This window comes from Apostichopus japonicus, chromosome 9 (assembly GCF_037975245.1).
Source record: "Apostichopus japonicus isolate 1M-3 chromosome 9, ASM3797524v1, whole genome shotgun sequence".
NCBI classification, from domain to species: domain Eukaryota; kingdom Metazoa; phylum Echinodermata; class Holothuroidea; order Aspidochirotida; family Stichopodidae; genus Apostichopus; species Apostichopus japonicus.
In genome coordinates, this window is record NC_092569.1 from 31,646,476 (window position 1) to 31,669,933 (window position 23,458).

Sequence of the window (23,458 nt, forward strand, 5' to 3'; positions counted from 1 at the left end):
TGTGGTTATTTTGAGCCATGATGTTATGACGGTCATATAGCGGGGCGTTGGGCAAATTAGGGTGAACAGTCATGTTATGGGACAATAGACGAGGATAGAAGACTGGATAAGGTAATCGATAAACCGATAATTATAACCCCTAAATAACACTGTTAGTATACATGTTAGTGTACATGTACATTCCCCTATATTCTCGATATATATAGCAATGGGCTATGGAAGCTGTTGTATTAATTTGTGAAGGGGAGACGTTTCAGTAACAGGTATCTCTTCTGATATGATTGCTTGTTGGAGTCATAGGCGTAGGAGGCGGGGGGGCTGGGGGGGCTGCAGCCCCCCCAAACAAAATTTTTGGTGAAAATTCGGGCAATATGCTGAGAATTTTTCGGGCACCTACTGAAAGAAGAAAAGTTTGCAATGTGTTTTTCAATTTTTTTTTTTTGGGGGGGGGGTGAAAATTCGGGCAATATGCTGAGAATTTTTCGGGCACCTACTGAAAGATGAATAACTTGCAATGTGTTTTCCAATGGTTAAACTGAAATTATTATTATCGTTCTTATTGTGACGACTTCCCCAATAGTTATAACCAATATGGAATGGTAATAAGAGGGAAAATACAACCCAAATTTTTCGCGCGTTCCTCGCGCGTTTAACATCTTATTGTGCATGTCATATATGCGTTCATCGGTTATCGGCATGTGATGTAATAACCGATGAATGGCTATATGATAGCACATTACGATGTTGAACGCGCGCGTAGCGCGCGAAAAATTTTGGTAATATTTTTCGGGCAAGTCGTTACAGCCCCCCAAATCAAATCAGGCTCCTACGCCTATGGTTGGAGTGTGTTAGTGAGAAGGAGAGGATGCAATTAAAGTAGCCTATGTATCCCCTAAAATTATTACCCTCTCAAATGCTACTTTAATAGCGAGTATTTTCTGTTGAGTTGTATAACTATGTGCCCCTCTAAGCTGTCTAGTATGTAGGTGTCACGTGATACTCCTTTAACTACACACAGATATAGGTAGTCCCTCGTTTATTACTCTCTCAGGGTGTTGTAATCTGTTCAATACAATACAGAACATTCTGTGTCCCACAAATCTAGTCCAGCCTATCGCTTTGTTCCATTTGCTGTCTTTCCTGCAGACAATATCATTAATACTGTTGAGATTTTGGTAGACTTGACTGCGTAGTTATTTCAGGCGCTGATCCAGTTGGGTAAGGGATGTTCATGCCCCCATTCCAGACCCCACCCCTCCCCACCAAAATAAAAACACAGAAAAGTAGTTATTAGCACAACCTTGCGTTGAGACTTTATTTATAGCTTATAACTATGCCTAACAGAATGCAACACTTCACACTTAAACGTTCAATTGCATTCTGGGAAGGAACCCTCCCCCTACATTTACCCCAACAAGAGAGTCAGATTTCAACGACCCAAGGACCACACCCCATCCTTTTTAAAATTCTGACTTTGTACACGTCCACTTTTGAATTATATCACGATCGTAACCCTATGGCTTCACAACACCCAACAATCAAATGATCGTATCATTGAATGAAGGCTTCAGGCCAATGGAGTTTGAAGAAGGGGTGTGGGGGGGGGGGGGAGGATTGGTACTAAATGAGAAATAACCAACAAAAGCATTTACCCTGGTATAGTCCCATTATAGGCGTAAACATTATCGACGATCACAGTGTTCTGCATATAGCTTGCCCTACATCTTATATCTCTGACGGGACTTTTTGAAGGGCTCATAGCCGATACATTAATAAAGACTCCCTTATCATCTAGCTGAACACGCTTGACTGGCTTTCTGATTTATAAGTTATAACGTGTTAGTCAGGCGTCTGGGTATAAAGCCACCCGGCGCAACTGAGTATAACGTCGGAAGACGATCCTTTCTCATGCGCATATAAAAAGTATCTTGATAAAACGACGAAGGTGTCCTGAAGGTGTGATCCGCTAAAACCCATGCGACCACGACAACCCATTAGATACTAATTAAGCAACCGGGTTTCGAGTTTTGAGTCATTAAATATTCATGAGGTAATCACTATAGACTAAAAGCTTGCTTGGAAAACCAGTAAGTGTCAAGCTATCGCGTCCTGTACTTGCTAACGCATTGCGCGTCACAATGAAAGGCGCTGTTGTACTAGCAATTTCAAAGTGCATGCATTGTCCGTGGCCAAACATTTATCTTATGTTATGTAGGCTGCGTAACTTCCGAGGGAATGATGGTCATGGATTTGTAACGACGAGTAAAAGAGACTATATTGCTTTTACCTTTGACATGACAGACTATGCAACTATAAAACTCATGTTTTTTATGTTGTGAAAACTTAGTTTATAACGTGCATTGGTTATCAATCATTTTTTTTACGAGGCGCAGAGAAGATATTGGTTGTAACAAATACCCAGACAGAATCAAACACCGTACACTAGAATATAGACTGTGTCATTATATGGGTTAGCATACCCGTTACGTGCAAGATTGTGGGCCGATGCTATGCAATCCTTCTTCGGTACTGATTTGGAAATCCTGTACTATAAGTTCTTTCCAGACAAAAAGCTAGGATGTTTTCCTTTTGCTAATGACCACTCTATACTGTTCTTCCGTATCATGCTTCAAAGGCCTAATACTAACAGTATTAACAGTTCCTTACATTTATCTGATAGAAACAAGATATTCACATTGCTCGTACTGTCACTATGGGTGCTTTAAAGCGGAACATTTTACAGCATAGTATACCAAAATTTGTCCCAACTGGGGGCGTGACTCAAATATGTATTAACATCAAACCGGAAATGAAAAGGGTAACAAAGCCCTTTGCGCGATGACGTCAGAACAAAGTGAATCACACAGCCACCAATTAAATCATCAATGACGTCACAAGGAAATTTAGCCAACCGGGCCTATTTTCGTCAAGTATAATTTCTTCGTGTCCGACGTTCATACTGCTTTTCGCACATGACTTAGTGAGTTAACATCCGACTAAATACGTCCACAACAATGTCTGACTGTGGCTTCCTTTAACAAGTTGAGATTTTACAAAGGCAACCGGAAGTGACGTCATCATAACACTTTGGCACATCCATTATTATGATGATTCAGGATTTGATTTCCAACTTCCAATGCCATGTGCAGGTTTGTTATTGTACATTGCAACAAACAATAACACTCGGTGTCTTCTATGCCATCTTTTGTGTGAAAACATTCAGCCATTATTAAGCCCAGTTTTGGCCTAGTTCCCTATACAACTAAAGAACTGGACAATACAATAACACCTTGTAATGTCTCGTCAGACTACGGCTTGACCTATTTTCTTCACGTTCTTACAATAGTGCAGAATATATTGCTATATTAGCCTACATCATTTTTCCACGCCTGATTTGTGTCGTAGAATCAAACCGTAAATACCACTTGAAAGTTCGTCTCACATCTTCGTCACCACAACGTTTTCAACAAAAGTCGTGTGAGTAGCGACAATACATTGATGTTACATTACATAACATTTTCACATTTCAGCGACATCGTGGAATACTTGTCCTATACTGCTATATCACAAACAACTATAACAGCGAACACAAGACAGCAGAATTTATTATTTACTTAGAAATAAATACGGCAGAAATGGCTTATTTTTCAATCATGTACATCTCTCAAAGGAAATCAAAGGAGAAAATGAATACCTGCAAAATCATTTTCAGACGGCAATGTTTTCACAGTTAGTGAGAAAAAACAATTTAGAAAATTATCACAGATACTTTGGTATTTTCGTAAATGTGGTAAGACAGATAGTCAGATGAACTGCAGGGATTTCTACAAAATATATCAGATATTTGCCGACTAATTTATAGTATTTGGTTTTCTATAAAATACGTAAAAGTTTTTCTTTGGAACTGGCTGATAATTCATATTATACTCTGGCTGTAATAGTAGGCTATAAAATGCACTGAACAGCTGTCAAGATGAGAGAACGAACTAGTGTAAATTTTGGATTATGTTTCGATCTGTCGCCATCGACATTAGCTGTAACGAGATCTGAATACGACCGTCATAATAACATTACATACATAAGTGAAATTAATAGTTTACGAATTTTCCCAATGCCATGCTTTTCTGTACAAATTTGCCAGACAGGTCAAAACAGTGAAATTACGAGGTAAAGCATAAATTATACTCTTTTGATTTTTTTCGATAGAGTCTTTTTGTTTTACTTGATTTATATATATATATATATATATATATATATATATGAATAAATATATATATATAAATATGAATATATATATATATATATATATATATACGAATGATCACGTGTTTTAGGTAGCAATTGTATATACTGTGTACAGTTAGATCAGGAACGCGTGATCATTCCATTAAGTCACGCGGAATTTTAAATGATTGGATGGATTTCTTCGAAGATCATTGGACATCTGGGGAAATATTTACACAGATGGAACACCGATTCTTTTGGTCTTTTACTTATATTATGTGCTAATAACGTAAGTGCACGATTATATTTTTTTGCAGGAGTTAATGGCTTTTGGTTTACGATGTATAGCCCGTGGGGATGAATTTATGCAGGCGATGAGCCGACAGTTAATATTACAGTTATAAATAGTTCTAGAAACTTGCATATTAGCAGACGTAATGTAAATTAGACTTAAAGAGGCGCGGTTATGAAATAAAGAAATAAAATTGTATTTTTACATAAAGCTAGACCAAGAACCTGCCTCGCATAGGGACGGAAAGAATTAAAGTTCCAATGGCGGACCTACCTCGACCACCCCACTCAACCAGCTTACCGTTGGTAACCACATACACACATATTAACAAACGTTGCTATGTAAATATATAGAACTCATATATATATATATATATATATATATATATATATATATATATATATATATATATATATATATATATATATATATATATATATATATATATATATATATATATCGCTTAGATGCCTTAAAAGATAAAGTGAAGGGATCGTGATAAAATAAATCCACAGAAAAATGCTCTTTAACCTAAAAATCGAAATATTTAAAGTAATTTCACATGCTCTTGCTCACGTCACGAGAAACACCATCGTATCGTGTTTCCCGTTACTACATTAACAAAAAAAAAATGTTACATCAAAATGACGTCATCACCTACCGTCTTCATAGCTTTGGTTATTTCATCCATCATTGGCGACACGATCCCATATTCGCTGGCTGATTCCTCCAAGGAAGCTAAGAGGTCCTCTATACCCTCCAGTATCCCCTGGACCGTCTCCTCGATGTCAGGGCTTAGTTTGGACCCCTGGACAAAGGAAAACATATTAGGAACCAATTGCAAAACCTCTATTTCAGAGCGTTGATGACTGCCTTTATTGTTAGGCAGTTGAATTATATGTGACTATAATATTAATATATATATATATATATATATATATATATATATATATATATATATATATATATATATATATATATATATATATATATATATATATATATATATATATATATATCTGAACTATTTCGAAGTATACCTTTATTTATATTTAAAGGATATTAAATCACACCAACATAACAGTAAAATTTCAAAGTTGTTCGTCGTTTATTGGTATCGATCGACTGTTAAATATCAGAGCATATAACCTTTGCAAGTACATCATAATTATGTATTATGCTAACCTTGGACAATTTTGCAATAAAAATTTTAGCATCAATGAGACGGCCTTTGAAGGTTTGTCGCAGTAATAAGCCCTTTCGTGAACTTATATCAAATATATTTCTGAAGCATGATATAAGGCAAAACGGTCAGTTGTGTACGATAAACGCCCGCTTTATAGCTATAATAACAATGAAACTTTATACTAAAGGTCAGAAACGATTGCATAGAGCTTCACTGTGTGCAGTAAAATCCACTAACGTGTAACATCGTGACAACTGCTTTCAACTTTATCAATGTTGACAATAAATGTTGGCCAATCGTGGAGATAACATGCTGATATTGTTTTACTGTTAATATATATCTAATGTATCATGCATATTATTGTCCTTTTTGGTACATGATACTTCATTAATGATAAAATTGAATACTTGATATAACAGAATACTTGTTACTTTATCAATCTCGAGATATTGAGGGTGTATCGAGTATCGTGTTATTCTTAAAGCAACTAATCCAGCTTGGTTAACCATGTTATACTAAAACATAAGATTGTGATTAAGCTAACTAAGCCACTCGTCTGGGTTTTCACATGACCGAGTAACTAACGTTCCCAATTGACGCTCAATATGACCTTACCGATGCATCTTTTATTAGATATTAAAAACATGAAATTACACTGGACTTGTAAAACTTCAGAATATGAGGAGTTGGAATGAACGAGAAATACACATTTACCCTGTAATGGGTCAGTGGGAATTTGTGGTTTTATGATTGTTGACACACTGTTATCAGTCAGTCCCGACAGATGACAGTATAAGACAGGTTTTTCTCGCCCCCCCCCCCTCCCCCGCCGGCCCACCCCGCCTTGGTAATGATACTCCTCAATTCGATGACGTCATACAAGCCATGACTCAGACCCACAATAATCATTCTTTTCTTTCTTTTACGTTCACCGACCAGGGAAGAGATCCATCTGGTCTAGGCCTACATGAAATATATTACAACCCAGTACAAGGCACATAAATGTGAACATACAACAACATATAACCCAGTACAAGACACATGAATGTAAACATACAACAACATATAAACCAGTACAAGACATATGAATGTGAACATACAACAACATATAAACCAGTAAAAGTCACATGAAGGTGAACATACAACATATAAACCAGTACCAGGCACATGAATGTGAACATACAACAACATATACGGTTTTTCGTTAGCTGCTAATATATCGCCCAGCCATATTCACTTGTGCGAACATCAATAATAAATCAAAATATGGCAACTGGATACGCTTCACTAGCATTAATTCATTCCACAGAGCATATTTGTAACCAAAGATATATACAAAACATCTAAAACAATATAACCATGCACGTGGATTCTAATTTATAATTTAATTATGTCTTCGGTTTTAAGGACTATCCTGTCATTTATCAAAGTGGATAATTGTTGCCATGGCAACTAGCATCAAAACCCCAGTCCGTTCTTGAAATTGGTGGATGTATAATATAAACATGACGAGAGCTATGTAAGTACGTATATACATACTAGCCGGCGACGATTCTTACTCTTATACTTATAAATAATAGAGCAGTGAATTGATTGGCCGGGTATCAGGCTTCGAGGGCTATAGATCTTGTATAGGCTATAGATAATTATATAGTGCTAATTATATACTAGGTCAGTGGCGTTCTAGTTAAGACACACGAAGCAGGTGCCGTTTAACAATGCCTGTTTTTATGCCTCGGGTTATATTTAACAGACTTTAGAGATTTGACGTACATTTGTGCTGTAGAGAATCATATAGAAAGACTCAATAGCCCCATATACAATACTAATAGACCTATATACATCGTTTTATCTTTGTACACTGAAAACTTAAATTGGTTCACCGACTAACATAACGTTAGTCCATCTGGTGCCTCTCCCGACTAACATAGCCTTAGTCAGTTGATATACCGACTAATTTATTCCTTAGTCAGTTGGATTTCTTAGTGGGTCATCTTAGTCCGTCAACTTAGTCGATCAACAATTTCTCAGTCGGTAAATGTATATTAGTCAGTTACATTAGTTGGTGACATTAGTCGGTCTTTACCGACTAATTTATATGAGCCACCGACTAGTTTATAGCAAGTTTTACATTAGTCAGGATGGTGCCTCTCCCGACTAACCTTTCTTAGTCGGTATCGACTGACTAGTTGCACTGACTAGAATCACTGAAAGAATTAAACCCGACTAGTTTCACTGACTAGCATCACTGAAAGAAAAGAGAGCAGAAGAAACACAAATAATGTGTACATTGGCAGTATTTATTTCTGATAAAACTTCTGATGTCTACAAAGGCTGACTTTCGACAGATAGAGAAGAAATCACTGTAAACAAAAATCTGAAAATATGATTTTGTTCCAACAAAGTTAAGACAAGTTAATGGATCAAACATGAATCGCAAAAGTATAGCACTGCACAATAATGCAAAGTTGAATCTTGGGCAAGGGTTCCTCATGACTTTCGTTTTAAAGTGGTACCCCAAGTCGACACCAGTTAAGTCTTCACGAACAAAGAGTGTTTCTCTTAACTACAAATGGCCTCCCACTTGTCTTCAGGAAGCCAAAATCTGCACCATTATTGACCTGTGAACAGAAAATATGATATACGTGTAAGCACAGATACAGATATAGCACATGATAACTCACATTATCATAAACATATATTTACATTAAAATTTTATAACATATTGGGAGGTATACATTTAAATCTAGGTCCCTCAAATTATAAGCCAGGAATAGCAGCTTTACCAAATAATTATTAGCTTTGCACAGCATAACACCAAGTTATTTTTCAAAGCTTAATAATTATGTTAATCATGTTAATAATGATCCCAATAGACCGGGAGCCCAGAGGGTTTGGTTAGCTGGGAAGGTAACCAATTGCCTTGTACATCACAATGTTCACAGTGCATTCCTGTATATGAAACCAGACGACTGGCAAACCGACTGTGGTGGATGTGGCTGGGAGAGCAATTTTAAAGTCACCTGATAGCTAACCTAGATCAGTTTTCATGGTAACACATCAAAGTAAGAACAATGTGTCAGGTATGGCCCCAAGAGCAACAAATGGCCATCGCCAGTAATTATTGGTGGTGGGGTACCCCTGCCAGTGATCTATAATTGACCCCTCAAGGCTGACCTAGGTCAGCTCATGAGGTAACCACTTGAAACCTACTGGAAAATGTTGGTTAGGACTTCAGATACAACTGATTGGCATAGCCAGTAATTTTTATTGGTGGGGTACCTGCCAGTAGACCCCCAAAATGCCCATCCCCCATTGACCTAGATGAGCTCATGATGTAACCAGTTGAAAACTACTGGAAAATGGTATCACTTCACATGTAAGGGATGGGCATTTCCAGTAATTTATATTGGGGGGGGTACCCCTGCCAGTAGACCCCCAAAATGCCCATTCCCTCATTGACCTAGGTCAGCTCATGAGATAACCAGTTGAAAAATTACTGGAAAATGATAGGTATCACTTCATATGTAAGGGATGGGCATATCCAGTCATTTACATTGGTGGGGTAACCCTGCCAGTAGACCCCCAAAATGCCCATCCCCCATTGACCTAGATTAGCTCATGAGGTAACCAGTTAAAAACTACTGTAAAATGATTGGCAGAACTCTATATGTAAGGGATGGGCATTTCCAGTAATTTATATTAGTGGGGTACCCCTGCCAGTAGACCCCCAAAATGCCCCCCCCCCCCCTCATTGATCTAGGTCAGCTCATGATTTAACCAGTTGAAAACTACTGGAAAATGATTGACAGGATTCTATATGTAAGGGATGGGCGGACTCTGGCAGTGGTGGCCCACCAATGTAAAATACTGGAAATGCCCATCCTTACATATGAAGTGATACCTATCATTTTCCTGTAGGTTTCAACTGGTCAAATCATGAGCTCACCTAGGTCAATGAGGGGATGGGCATATTGGGGGTCTACTGGCAGGGGTACCCCACCAATAAAAATTACTGGCAATGCCCATCCCTTGTATCTGAAGTCCTAACCAACATTTTCCAGTAGGTTTCAATTGGTTACCTCATGAGCTGACCTAGGTCAGCCATGAGGGGTCAATTGTTGATCACTGGCAGGGGTACCCCACCACCAATAATTACTGGCGATGGCCATTTGTTGCTCTTGGGGCCATACCTGACACATTGTTCTTACTTTGATGAGGTTACCATGAAAACTGATCTAGGTTAGCTAGTAGGTGACTTTAAAATTGCTCTCCCAGCCACATCCACCACAGTGCACAGGAATCCATTGTGAACATTGTGATGTACCAGGCAATTGGTTACCTTCCCAGCTAACCAAACCCTCTGGACTCCCGCTCTACAGATCAGTGAAAATTTGACCAAACTTATGAAGCTTGCAATAAATGATATACTAGACTGTTTTTTTTTAAAACAGGTTATGAACAGTATCTTTAATATCATTAAACAGTTGGGTACAATAGTTAAACTCACTCTTCCATCTTTTTTCTCTATGGTACTTGTTCCTTTGCTTTTTGAGCTCTTGGATAAACTCTTTTGTTCTGCGAAGGGTACCAATATATCATCTTAAAACATGTCTTTAAGCCATATATAACACAGTTCTCCTCTTCTGTTGTTGCCTCCACCCTGGTGTCGTACATCACAGGAAACCTCACCCTTGACTTAGATATTTGGCTTTTCAATTCCTGCTGGAAAAAAGAAACAGCAAAGTATTCATCATTTGAAAAAAAAATAAAATAAAGTTGTCACCACAAAGTTATGTGAGATTTGCTTCCACTATAGTCTCAAAAAACAATCCCAAAGTTTGAAGCAGACTGTATAAAGCTGAAAATTTGAACGAGAGTGTCATCACCATTGCAACCAGAATCAAATGCCCAGAATACAGAGATAATAAAACATGGGCTAAATCTTTGTTTGTTTTTATGATCTTTAAAAATATAAAATTTTAGAAACAGAAATGCACTGAGCCAACTTATTTATAGGCCTAATCGTTTTTAGTTGTTATTTTGCTTGCTCACATAACAAGCCTGTTTAGACCTAGGCTAGAGGAGAATCAATACTTTGTTACACTAAGTTTGTCTTTCGGTCGTTTTGATTTAGTCTTACCAGTAGTACTAAAGTATATAATGGACCGGCGAAGACTAGAGAATACCCAGAGTTTTAGCAACTGCGTTAAACTGTATCATCTGATCTATTATTTACGTCAATGAGTTTCATTCAATCTAGGATCAAAAAGAGAAAACTAATTAATCTTAACCTTTAAACTTTGCTACTAAACAGATATGCTTGAATTACAAATAAATGTCAAAAAACATCATAATCTACGAATCGATGCATATACATATACATAAACAGAATAATTTGAATTCGCGCAAGTGAACCCTGCACTACATTGGACAGAAAAAAAACGTGCAATTATAGACCAAACTAAACATACTAAATTTTCCGTTACTTCTACATAAAATATCAATACAAATACAACAACTTACTCTTTTGGCAGTATACTAAAAGCACATATTATAATAACTTCAGACTATCAAGCTTTCCTGAGAAAAAACGGTTAATACTTCTTACAGTAAACAAGTCGACCGTGAAGGAATGTCGCAATTGTTTCCTGAGCGTGACCGGAAATTAAATACTAAAAAATGATAAATGAAAAGGTTAAATAGAACTGAAGCGTGCATCCTGACTGCTCGCAACATATAATACCGTTGACTGGCCAACATAATTTGTTCAGCCTACTGTGACTGTACGTTTGAAGGTCTAGCCTTGCTTATTCAATATCACAAAACCTACCCATTTAGATTCACATGGGAAATTACAGGAAATCTTTACCAAATGAGTGTAGACTTCAAATAAACTATTGAGACTTATAGTTCCATCATTTGTTTGGGAATAAATTAGAAGATTATGTGCCACTGTTCAGTCTAGCCCAATACACACATAACACATTGTTAATTGGTGTTTAGAATGCACACTTGTAGTGTTAAGAATGCACTGCAGTACCCAGTAGAAGCCTATAGGCTACTCACTGTCATTGCACTTGTGTATTGCGAAACGCCAGCGTGACAACGGTAGCGTTACACGGGCCATAATACATGAGTACTAGTGCCAGTGGCCTAACAATTAACTTTAATTTTACCTTCAAGTTAAAGGAATAACAGGTAGGCCGATGATGGCAGTTAATACCTCCATTCTTCTAAAGACCTTCTTGGGTGATTTACGGTTGAAAGTTGCTTAGAGTGATCGTATGAAACTATGCCAAGTCCAGCAAGCTGCCGTTGCCTCTCGGTTTCCAAATTGAAGTGAATCGAATTGGGTTAAAATGCATTAGTCCGTCGACACCGACTAAGCTACGATTATGGCGTAAATCGGGTGTCCGTATCGTTCTTAGTCCATGGGTTAAAATACCTTAGTCCGTCGCCACCGACTAAGCTGCGATTATATTTTCCTTAGTCAGTGTAAACTGACTAAGAAGCAGCGATGAAACGAAGATTTTTGCTAGTTCGTGTGCATTGACTAACGTTACAAACTAATTTAACGTTAGTCCGTGGCAATATTGACTAGTTTATTTTTTCAGTGTACTGACAATTTATTAACGTACGTGTTTCTACATGAACGGTGCTGGTTTTATTAATCAAATTAAGTGGAAGCGCGAGCTGAATGTGTAGGTTGAGATTACGAACGAGAAGGTAAAGTGTTTTGAGGTAGTTAGGATATTACTTATAAGCATACGAGCCCAATCTTATTTGGGGTGGGGGGGGGGGGGGATGTAACGACTTGCGCGTAGAATATAGCCAACATTTTTCGCATGTTAAAGTACATATCGTATAGACTTTTACACTGACTGTCCCAATACCAGATTCTTGCTCTAATTCTCAGAAGTAGGCGTAAGCTACAACAGCAAGCGAACCACACACAAGTTTACCTTATCACCATAGCAACAAGCCTTGAGGATGATTCACTTGAATGACGTGTTATAAATAAAGGCCGATACATAGTTTGTATTTATTTCTTGAGTACTATACGTTTCACTGGTTCTAAAAGCATAGGCTAATAGTTAACAATAGAAGGAACGAACAGTATACCCCTTTAAATCTGATTAGAAGTTCAGGGGGTCAAAATTGGTAACCCCGACGCTAATGGCCCCATGTACACCCCAAAGGGTTAGCTATGTTAATAATAGGCTACGTAAATCAATGTAGCGATTAAACTGAAGTTCAAACCGGCCCTTAATAATAGTTACGGCCAAACGGGACGGTAAAAATTGTAAGATTTCTATTTATAAGTTTGTTGATATTTTGATATTTATTGCTCGGTGGGTGAAAAAACACAGTTTGGAAACAGCTGAGGCGAACTTTAGCCTATGGTAGTGTAATAACATACATGGTTTGTGAGGTGAGTATAGTCATGGGGGAGGGGGTGGGGGCGTTAGTCAAAGCGTGCAACACCTCCCTCCCCAGTGTAGACTACTGTGCCAACCCAACCCACACCCTTTCCCCACAAGTGTCACCACCCTGTCAGGCAAAACCTGCACCATTACAAAATGCGAGTAGGCAGCTACTGTGCTCCTGCTTAACTTGTTGGTGCCCCTACTTAAATTGTCGGTAGCCTATCACCTCCAATTAACGTAGAATTCCTGTCGGGCCTGTTTGTAGCATGGCTGGTTTAGCTGGATGGCCACTCATACAAAGAAACACATGTAGGCTATACCTAGCTAATACAAATGGAACTCATAACGATGCTGTAGAAAGAAATAAGTCAATAATGAACATGCCGATATATGAACTATATTCCCTATGAGCAAATATTACTACGTATAATAACTTACCTGTTTGGTAGCTGGCAAGCCGTTAACTTTTTGTTCTACGACACTAGACATTTTCGAACGGTACTAAATCTTCTGTGAATATCTTGGAAACTCAAAAGTCGCTATAAGCTCTTTTATAAATGCGAATCTGTAAAAGAGATAAATATCACGAAATTATATAAGCTGCCGGTCACGGTGCAGATATGTTAAAAGATAAACCACATCATGAATTTACTACAGGAAGGATATACCGTAGACATATAGGAGGGATTTAGGTGACAGTCTTCACTCAAATACCAATGTTGTGTTACAAGTAACTATAGCAATTCCTTCCTCAAATGTAGTAGAGATTGTTTTTATTGTTTTCCCTGAAACGCTTCCACGAATTAATACGTGGTATGAGACCAAGTACCCGAATAGTCGAAGATCGGAATGAACCACGACAGCATATACATATGGGTAGTATAGGTCCAGCCTGAGCGTCGAAATCTTCACAGGCCCTACAACTCTCAGAAGTTTCCTTATGCGAAGCTTCCACTAAAACTGCCAACGGCATAGTTTTGTCGTCATACCACTTGTAGAATCAATGGTTAAAATTTGTCAACCAAAGGAAGATTTGATAACAATAACAGGTCAACACCGTAAAACCTTTGAACCCTAATGTATTTTCATAACCATTTCGTCATTCTCACCGTGGGCGAGCCTGGTTTCTGACAACCACTATATGCACTAACGCCGAGAAAAATAAACATTATCTGACAACTGGAATATATTCTCACATGATATATAAACTTCAAATTTTGAATTGAGGTGAACCTCCTTGCTCAAAATAGACTAGTCCTACATGAATATTTACCTTCAGAAATCGCTCTTTCACGTATAAAAAAAAAGGAACACAGGGGGAAAAAAATCAAAATAACAGTGAATACCACAGGTAGAAAATTACACAGTTGTATTCCGTAGAGGATTTTATTAAAAAACAAGAGTTAAACGTGGAATGGATTAAAGAACAATAAATATGAAGGTCACATATATATCGTTCATCGGCTGTCTTTTATACAATTGGACGAGAAGGCCTATGTCATTTGTCCTATGGGATTCCAAGTCCGAATAAAAATGATAAGTTTTCCGTTTATACCAATGGTATTCGCGTTGCATCACCGTGGGAAGCACAGTAGTCTAAATCGAGAAAATAAAAGAATTCCTACCTTTAACACAGTTCCGATCGTATTACTATATATAAGAGTTCAAATTTAACGTACGCACGTACGCGGTGTGTGTGCGACAGTAGTACAGTTTGCTACGTACAAGCTGGGCTTATGTTCCTATATAATTGACTCTGCGACAACCACTTGTAAAAGGTTTACAGACATGTGAGCAATATAACTAACTGCTGAATAGCGTTGGTTTAGTTGCTATTCATTCATATCATATGAGCTGAGTAGCGATGGTATACAATCAAGCAGCCGTTCTCTATGGTTCAATGGTTAGACCTTAATAAAGTGCATGATATTGAATGAGTGTCGTAAACGTGGGTTATTGTTTGTTTTCTATGAATAGTACAATTAATTCACACAATGGCATGATCGAGTGATTTCAAATATAATAGGCTTAATTGATATGGATTCCTACCTTGAAGAGACCGATACGTGCCATTAGTGTGAAATGATTTAGTAGGCCTAGCCATGAACATTCCGATCGGACCTTAGCTTACAACTTTGTAACGATATTGCACGGGGTCATGTGGTGTTTATCATTAGTAGCAACAATATCAATAGGCTTACGGTACCATGGATAGACCATGGCGTGGGTGAACAAAAGTCACGCCAAAACGGATGTTTTCGGGAAAGAAATTGTCAAACATTCGTAAATTTCTTGACCCAAGTTATAGTAATAAATTTCGGTTTCCGATTGTCATGATGAATTCGTAAAAAGTATGTTATGCAATTAAAATATAATAAAATTAATAGATAAATAAAATATATTAAAGAAAATAACACAAAATAAACATAAGCAAAGCTACGGAAATGAAACAAAAACAGGCTTATCAACTAGGGAATTGCAGTAGGCCTACATGGGTGTGGTTTCCTGTAGGGTCAAATATCGTACACGCCTATAGTTTCGCACACGATCGACTGAATTGAGGTAAGTACTGCGGACGTTGTGCTTTTTCACATAGCAACCATTGCACATTGAAATCGACAGGTATGTGTGACGGAGTGAGTGTTAGGTTGGTCAATGACGTAGGCCTAGACAACGGAAATGAGGACATTATTTATATTTATCTTATAAACCAACTCTGTCTTACTTTGTGAGAAATATTGTTTACGATAATACCACCCCCCCCCCCCTCATATGTTACTTGCCAAGTGAAATTGAAAGTGATTACAAACAGCTTTGGCGGGTACAAGCCTGAGCTGCCCCAACACCATGGGTGCGGACGGATCGAAGCATACCCAAATATTTCTCACATCAATCATTTTCGAGATAGTGATTTCAACGAGTGCGTATACTGCACACCATCAAAGTTAAACATAGTTAAACGCCAGGGTGATTACGTCATTGAACATATATCCGAAGGTATACTTTAGGTGTGATCGATCGATCGATCTTCCTTGGCAAACAAAGGTGACTGTTAGAGCCCCTACTGTAAACAAACATGTTTGTTAAGTTAGTGAACGGTAAAGTATATGTATACTTACACCCCTAACGGAACCAAACTAGAATAGCATACAGTCATAATATAGGCCTATATAGCAGCTGTTTATTGCGGTTTAGCGTGCTGAATTAGCCATGGCAGAGCGTTCCATGAATATATATGTGTTTAATTTAAGTTGAGTAATTTTTTTTTTTTTTAGAAAGTGACTTGTATACTCATTGGCGTCGACAGCCAGGTTGGGACCTATAGGCACCCTTCTTGAATATCTTCATTTTTCATAAGTTTGTTTGAAAAATGAGAATATATAATTCCTTTACACCACATATCACCCCCCCCCCCCCCCAATTATGACCTCGGAGCCCTCGCGTTAACCACGGAACTACCGTTCGTCGGGTCTGTTTGTAATGTTACTTGTTGTTGGACAACCCTCTGGTTTAAGGTAAATTAGAATTGGGTTTGAGTAGACTCTGCTAAGCCATGGACGTACCTCCATGGTTAAGCGGGCACGAAGTCTCTGTTCCGTTCAGAATGGAGCGGTAGAGAGGGTCAAGCAAGGTCACTCAACATTTTCAGGGGAAACTCGGTTTCTTTTGATGGAGAGAAAAGAATAGGCGGGGGGGGGGGGGGCGTGTACACGTCACTGCCTTCTCCATGACAACGAACATGTGGGATTATTGTATACGTTACATATATTGAGTGTCACCATGCTTACGTTATACTATGCCACAGAGTAAACTCAACACGTCCAATCACATGATATTATTATTTCCTTTTTACTTTCTTTATCCTATTTTTGCAACCATTACAGAAAAAATATATGGAAACTACGCCTAGCTAGTACCGTTACCACGGTAACAGTTAGCAGTTTGTATTTTCAATATTTCTAAGTAAATCCTGTATAGGAGTATACGTATATAGTTTATAACCGACAATTTAGTCCACGGCAATGTGTTCGCTCTTTAACGTAGGCCTACAAATTCAGTTAGTCCATCAATTATTCGAGCAGAAGAGACTAGCTGAATATTCTGACAAGATTAAAATTGTAAAATCCTCTCATTGCACATGTAGGTCAAGCAAACTCGACAGATTCAAACGAGCGTATTTAAACTGAACCTGCAGCGAGAGATTTAATACATCACAGCTGGGTTTAATGCATAATTCCTTAATGACACTTAAAGGGGATAGCATTGTACTGTATATTTTGTATCTTATTCAATGGAGATTTAACTCTCTTAAATCGGGTAAATGGTTGTTCCCTGCATTCGCACAAGCTAAATTTAAAGGTATGCTGTATTAGCCCCAAATATGCTAGATATTCAAATATGGTCACCTTTGGTTAAAATTCTTAAACTGTTTAAATTACAACTTTCAATGAAATGTTGCTCATTTGGACATTCAGTCATCTTGTGTGTTTCTTAAAAAATATCTGAGGAAAATTTGGAGAGTAAAGACCTACAAGAAAGTACCTTTTGAAGACTTCTAGCAATTATAGCTTGCTATAATTTGGGGCCTATATTGACTACCTATAATGACCGTTCGTGCTTGTTCTACTAGTTTGCAACATTTATTGTCGCTCGACTTTCAAAGTAATTCAAGCTTGGAAAGATGCTAAACGGCAGTTATTAATCTTGTTGCATTAATATATCAAGTGTATACCAGTTTACTTTTTCCCTTGTGGGAGGGGGGAGGGGGGGGGGGGTAAACGAGAGGGTTGGGAAGGGTTTGGGTTAATTAGTTTTACTGTCTCAGTTTTTGTTCACTTTCATTTTCTTGTTCCGAGAGTGATCAAATTTTCAAGGGGCTTGTATGTTTAATTACTTTCACTTTTACATTTCTCGTTCTTACCATACTGTATTTGTTATGTTTAATGTAAACAATAAAACAAAATAAACTGAACTGAACTGAAAAAAACATTAATTAAAATGAAGTTGATAAAGTTTCTTGCATGTTATATAGAAAACCACCCCATTGTGTAAACCTACCATAATTTCATATAACAGGGAAAGTCATAAGTCTAACCAGGGAGTTGTGATTACATACATAGGGATTTTAAAGACAGATCTCCAATCCATAACAACTCTCTGGTCTAACCTGTTTTGCAGTCAGGGCTGAAGTCGTTATTGCAAGTAATCTCACAGACAGGTAAACTATACAGGATAGATATTATATGACGATCTACTTCCTGCATGGATTAAGGTAGGGTTTAACTAGTAAAAAATAGATACGTACCTTACAAATAGATTAGTACATTCAACCAACCAAAATATCTCGAGTTATATCGACAAGAGCATGAGTGGATGTTTCAACTACAGCAGTGTGGAACATCCTTCTACATGTTACGTAACATCTGCTGCACCGGTATATCCCTTTAATATACTAAAACGTGTAAATGTGTCAGAGTGATGAAATTGTGTGAAGCGAATGGTATGAACTAATGATTAATCACGAATTAATTAAGAGGATCTGATTATTTGCTGTATTATATAATTATGTGTGATATATAATCCACAATTTGATAAAGTTGGAAATTGGTGACCCAACCTTAATCAAACCACTGTCAAGCTCTTCAACTCAAGTAAGTTCAAACACGTGTATACATGTACTACACTAAATGTGAAGAGAGTCCGTATATACTCAGTACTCATATTACAGCATATAGTAACATGTCCTTGTATTCAGCCTCGTTACCATGCACTTGTATATTCGTGGCATTGAGGAACTATAGGGGCGCACAGGCCCACCGGAAAACCGGGAAATTTCACTGTGTCCCCAACTATGTCGGGGGCCTCGGGCCCCTTCATATGCTACTACCATAATATTTATACAGCATAATTGAAAGGTCACCTGGTCAATGAACTAATTTTTTTTTTTTTTTTTTACGGTTAATTTTACTTCATTTAAATCATATTCCTATTTTCAAATGCATACGATGTGGGCACAATTCTACAGTTCCCTGGTTCATATGTTGGACTCAACACCTTTAAGTTTTTATTCTGTCAATAACTTTCAATGTTGTTCGATATTTTCTCCTTGAACGATTTTTTTTTTGGCGACTGGAGGTGGCTCTTTTCGATACATTGGAGGAGAAGGGACGGGGAGGGGGGGGGGTGGGCGTGATGAGAATTCGCGGTGACAATTTTTATTCCAGTCCGCCCCTTTATTTATGTAGTGTAGTATAATATAAAGTAGGCATACAAGATATCGTGATACTGTACTCGCGCTTAGAGTATTGTACTCCAACTATGCTTGTACTCAGATCAGCGGAGATTATGTTTGTACTCTTAATCAGCAAGCACGCAGCGTGCTGTTGTACTCCTTCATCTCGGTAGGCATATGTTGTTTATATACGGGAGTGTATGTATGTATTCAAGAGAACTTCAGCGACTGTCATATACCTAATTACAGCCTAGCTTATTCAATCAGTTGCTATAGCAACTCTCTAACCTTATCAGTGTATACTGAATACATAAAGGTGACAACTTGAATAGGAAACATTACATACGGTCACCTACAGTTTATAGTAGATATATAATCTAATTTCTTGAAAGATATGAAAAGGGACAAATGTCTGTTTCGAAATCTATTTATTGCATATGTTAAGAATCCATTCACGTGTAATTGTGCGTGCCCTGATGGACTGATGCACTAACACTTGTTCTAAATAGTTCAACAAAAGTCGAACAAAAGTCGTGAAGGTGTTTCAAATGTTGATATTATTTTGTTATATAAACGTCAAAATCCAAGTTTCATGTTTTGATAAGAATATCTGCGGCTTTAAAGGTCAATTTAGGTACACGGTATACCGTATTTAAGTATTTAGGTAACACATCGGTCCAGGCTGTTTTTCTAACACACGCATATTGTAAAAGAGTTTTCTGGATGCTACACACAACTCAATAGAGAGAAACACAGCTTTACGTTTAATATGCGCTACGTGGATGATATTTGACGTAGTTTCCAAGATAATTTAAAACAGGAACGCCTCGCATTAAAGTTATCGGGCTAGGCTGAGATTCTTTTAAGTGCTGGATTCAACGAAAGTATTCAGAATAAACTACACCATGTTGTACGCACGTGGGTCTGTATACTTATTAATTATGCATAAATTATGCATGGCCTGGCAAACTTATATGCAAATTATAAGATGGATTTCCACATAAACCTTATAGTTTTTTTTATGTTTTTTTTTATACGAGAAAGTTGGAGAAAGATAGTCCGTACTCCCATCCGTAGAATCAACATATCGCTGTTCGTAGATTGAGTACTATATAGGACAGGATGCTCAAGCATATATGATCTTTTGAAGGGCCCGTATACCAGATACAGTGCAATAGCATGGACCGTCCGGATATTAGGGTTGTACAGCGCTATTGAATACTTCGTAGATTTTAGCGCTTTATAAGTTCATTTATTATTTATTATTATTAAACTTTCTCGGGCTGGATTTGGATCGAGGGTCACATTATTGAAAACTATCGATTTATAAGAATGTCCATACAGCATTCAGCTATACAATTAACACTATATATAGTCCACGGAGGATCATTGTTTGTGTTGCGTGACGCCCAACGTCTCTTAGGAATATATTTAGTATGAACTAGTAACGCATGCAATGTATGCGTTACTTCTTACACTGCATAACCTCATAATACTCTATAATAGTACTTGCTCCCTGCATAGGATATGTACGGTATATATCCTATACACCTCATTACAAGTGTCCGCATACCAGATACAGTGCAATAGCATGGACCGGCCGGGTAGAAAACTTTCTCGGGCTGGATTTGGATCGAAGGTCACATTATTGAAACCACCGATTTATAAGATTATCCATGCAGATTTCAGTTATACAATTAACAATATATATATAGTCCACGGAGGATCATTGCACTAAAACAATATGTTTGTGTTGTGTGATGCCCAACGTCTCTTAGGAATCTATTTAGTACGAACTATTAACGCATGCAATGTATGCGTTACTTCTTACACTGTATAACGTCCAATACTCTATAATAGTTGGCCCTACTTGCTCCATGCATAGGATATGTACGGTATATCCTATACACTTTATTACAAGTGTACAGATCAAACCCTCATTTTTGAAGCTTTACAAATCCATTTTCTCTCAACGATCTTTGACAGTTGCTTCCCTTTGAGGCAGATGTAGTCATTTCCTGAAAGTACAAAGCCTTGGAAGTTCGCTTTATTTGGTTGACATAATTGGACTCACCGAGTACGACTGAGTCAAGCTGTAAAGCGATAGATGGTACAGCCGAAGTAATCAGAAATATAATTGAGCTTTTCGTCCTTTGACTTGCAGACTTCATTTAAACTGACAACATATATACACTGAAATGACATGGCGGCTATACATAAGCTTGTCAAGAGATATGAAGTCCAGTGGTTTAACTTCACTTTATATTGTCTTGTTTTTTGTTCAACAATGATTAAATCAGTAGGCCTATAGAACCCTTTACTAATTACCATTCAACCGTGTCTAGGAGTAGATTATGTGCTGTCTTCATATATATATAACTTAATTGAAATTTTGAAAAATAAAAAAAAAAAGGTTAAGAGACTGCATGGCTGTCAAGGGGATGAAGAGAGATACTGATTAACTCGGCAACTCGAATCTTATTAAGACAAAACTGAACGATTTATTCGTTATCCTATATTCGCGGCGACAAAAACCCGGCACGATAGGATCCCACTGGTGGGAGGGGACGGGTATTTGCATGGGGTTGTCGGGAGGAAGCGACTTAATAACCAGCTGTATAGATGTTGCGTCTCTGTCCATGCAACGTATACATTATCTTTAACGGTATCATCATCACGATGTTTTGTGTCCTCCTCACCCTCCCCCCACCCACACCGCACCCCCCGAAATGAATTGTAAAAAAGAGGTTCCACGTAAATGTAAATTTAGGCCATACAATGAATATTCAATCATTACGTCATGAACATAACAAGAACAATACAAAGGTAACAATAGGTTTCTGATCGATCTGATCAATAAACCAATGAGTAAGCTACCTATAATATTAGTTAACACAATGGAGATTGGATGCCCTGCTTTGTCGGCAAAGAATTGAATCGCAAAGTTAAACCTGCTCCTTTGTTTTCAAATCATAATTTAGTTCATTGCAGGCCAGTTCCTTGGTATAAGTAGTGTTGACCTCTATATAGGCTATGTAAAACATGTAACAGATGAGAAATGAATAAGGACCGGGGTAGGGATGAAAACACGTCAAATATACTTCGAGGGGCCGGAGTCTTAAGCCACCCAGGAAAATGTCAGGAGGGGACTTACCCCATCACTCCCCCACCCCCACCCCCACTGGCAGACAGAATCCTACAATATATCCTAGTTTACAGTACATAAATATATAACGTTGATATGCGGTACAACGTGGATTTTCTTTATAAAATATATGATTTTTTTTTCTGAACTTCAGTTATTGTGATTATTATCCGTAAATTGGGTGTTTTTCTTGGAATGGGGAATAAAACTAACAACGTGGGAGTGAAGTGATATTTTGAACAACTTATATTGTAGACCGGTATAGGTTCGTATTGCCTGTGAATATTTCCGTATGTTTATTAATACGAATATAAGTGCCATGAGCAACGCCTGGAAAAAGTGCATTGGTTTCATCATTGCAAACTAAGTTGCAATAATGACGAGGGAATGTTCGTAACTACTGGCTCACGCGCAATACTGCAGCACGTTCAAATACTCTCACTATGAACATTTCTTCATGATATTATGCCTCGTTATAGCAATGAATAATAAGGTGCCAAAATAGTATGTTAATGCCACACCTCAGGAAACCACAGTCATTCATAGCTGATTATAGTAACTCGAGAAGTACTTCCTGGATATCCAATTAAACTAAGTAAAGGACGGGACGTTCTGACTTGAATCCACTCATTAAATCGTCTAGTTTGCAGATTAGGTTATATCTTCATGTGACGAGATGAGCTTCAGTTTCGATCCTGTTCGCGTTCTTTATATCCCAAAATAAGCTGATGAAGTTGATAAAAGTGATGTTCTTAGAAAGGGTGGGCGAGCGGGGGTGGGGAGGGGTGTTGCTGGGGCTGGAAGGAATACTTGCTGATTGAATCAATAACGTAATATATTTTCTAGACAGTTTTCCTTTACATGGATATCGTGCATATAGCACTATGCATGATCCCATGGCCACAGCCCGATCTTACGAGTGGGACCTGCATCGGTGCGGTGTATCCAG

General features: G+C 37.8%; 1 protein-coding gene across 5 annotated transcripts in view; it reads right to left on the minus strand.

The window, feature by feature from the left end:
* The window catches only part of LOC139973221 (talin-1-like), a 58,337-nt gene that overhangs the window by 24,988 nt on the left and 9,891 nt on the right, over positions 1–23,458 (minus strand). For 2 of the 5 annotated variants that reach the window (XM_071979750.1, XM_071979752.1), the window contains exons 2-3: positions 13,571–13,697; positions 5,178–5,324 (exon numbers count right to left, since the gene is read on the minus strand). In XM_071979750.1, the coding sequence (XP_071835851.1) occupies positions 5,178–5,324; positions 13,571–13,621 (198 nt within the window). In that variant the 5' untranslated portion in view covers positions 13,622–13,697. Of the gene's footprint in view, positions 1–5,177; positions 5,325–13,570; positions 13,698–13,961; positions 14,125–14,757; positions 14,934–15,181; positions 15,205–23,458 lie in introns of those variants that run through there. The other 3 variants (XM_071979754.1, XM_071979751.1, XM_071979753.1) reach the window with 3 other exon arrangements.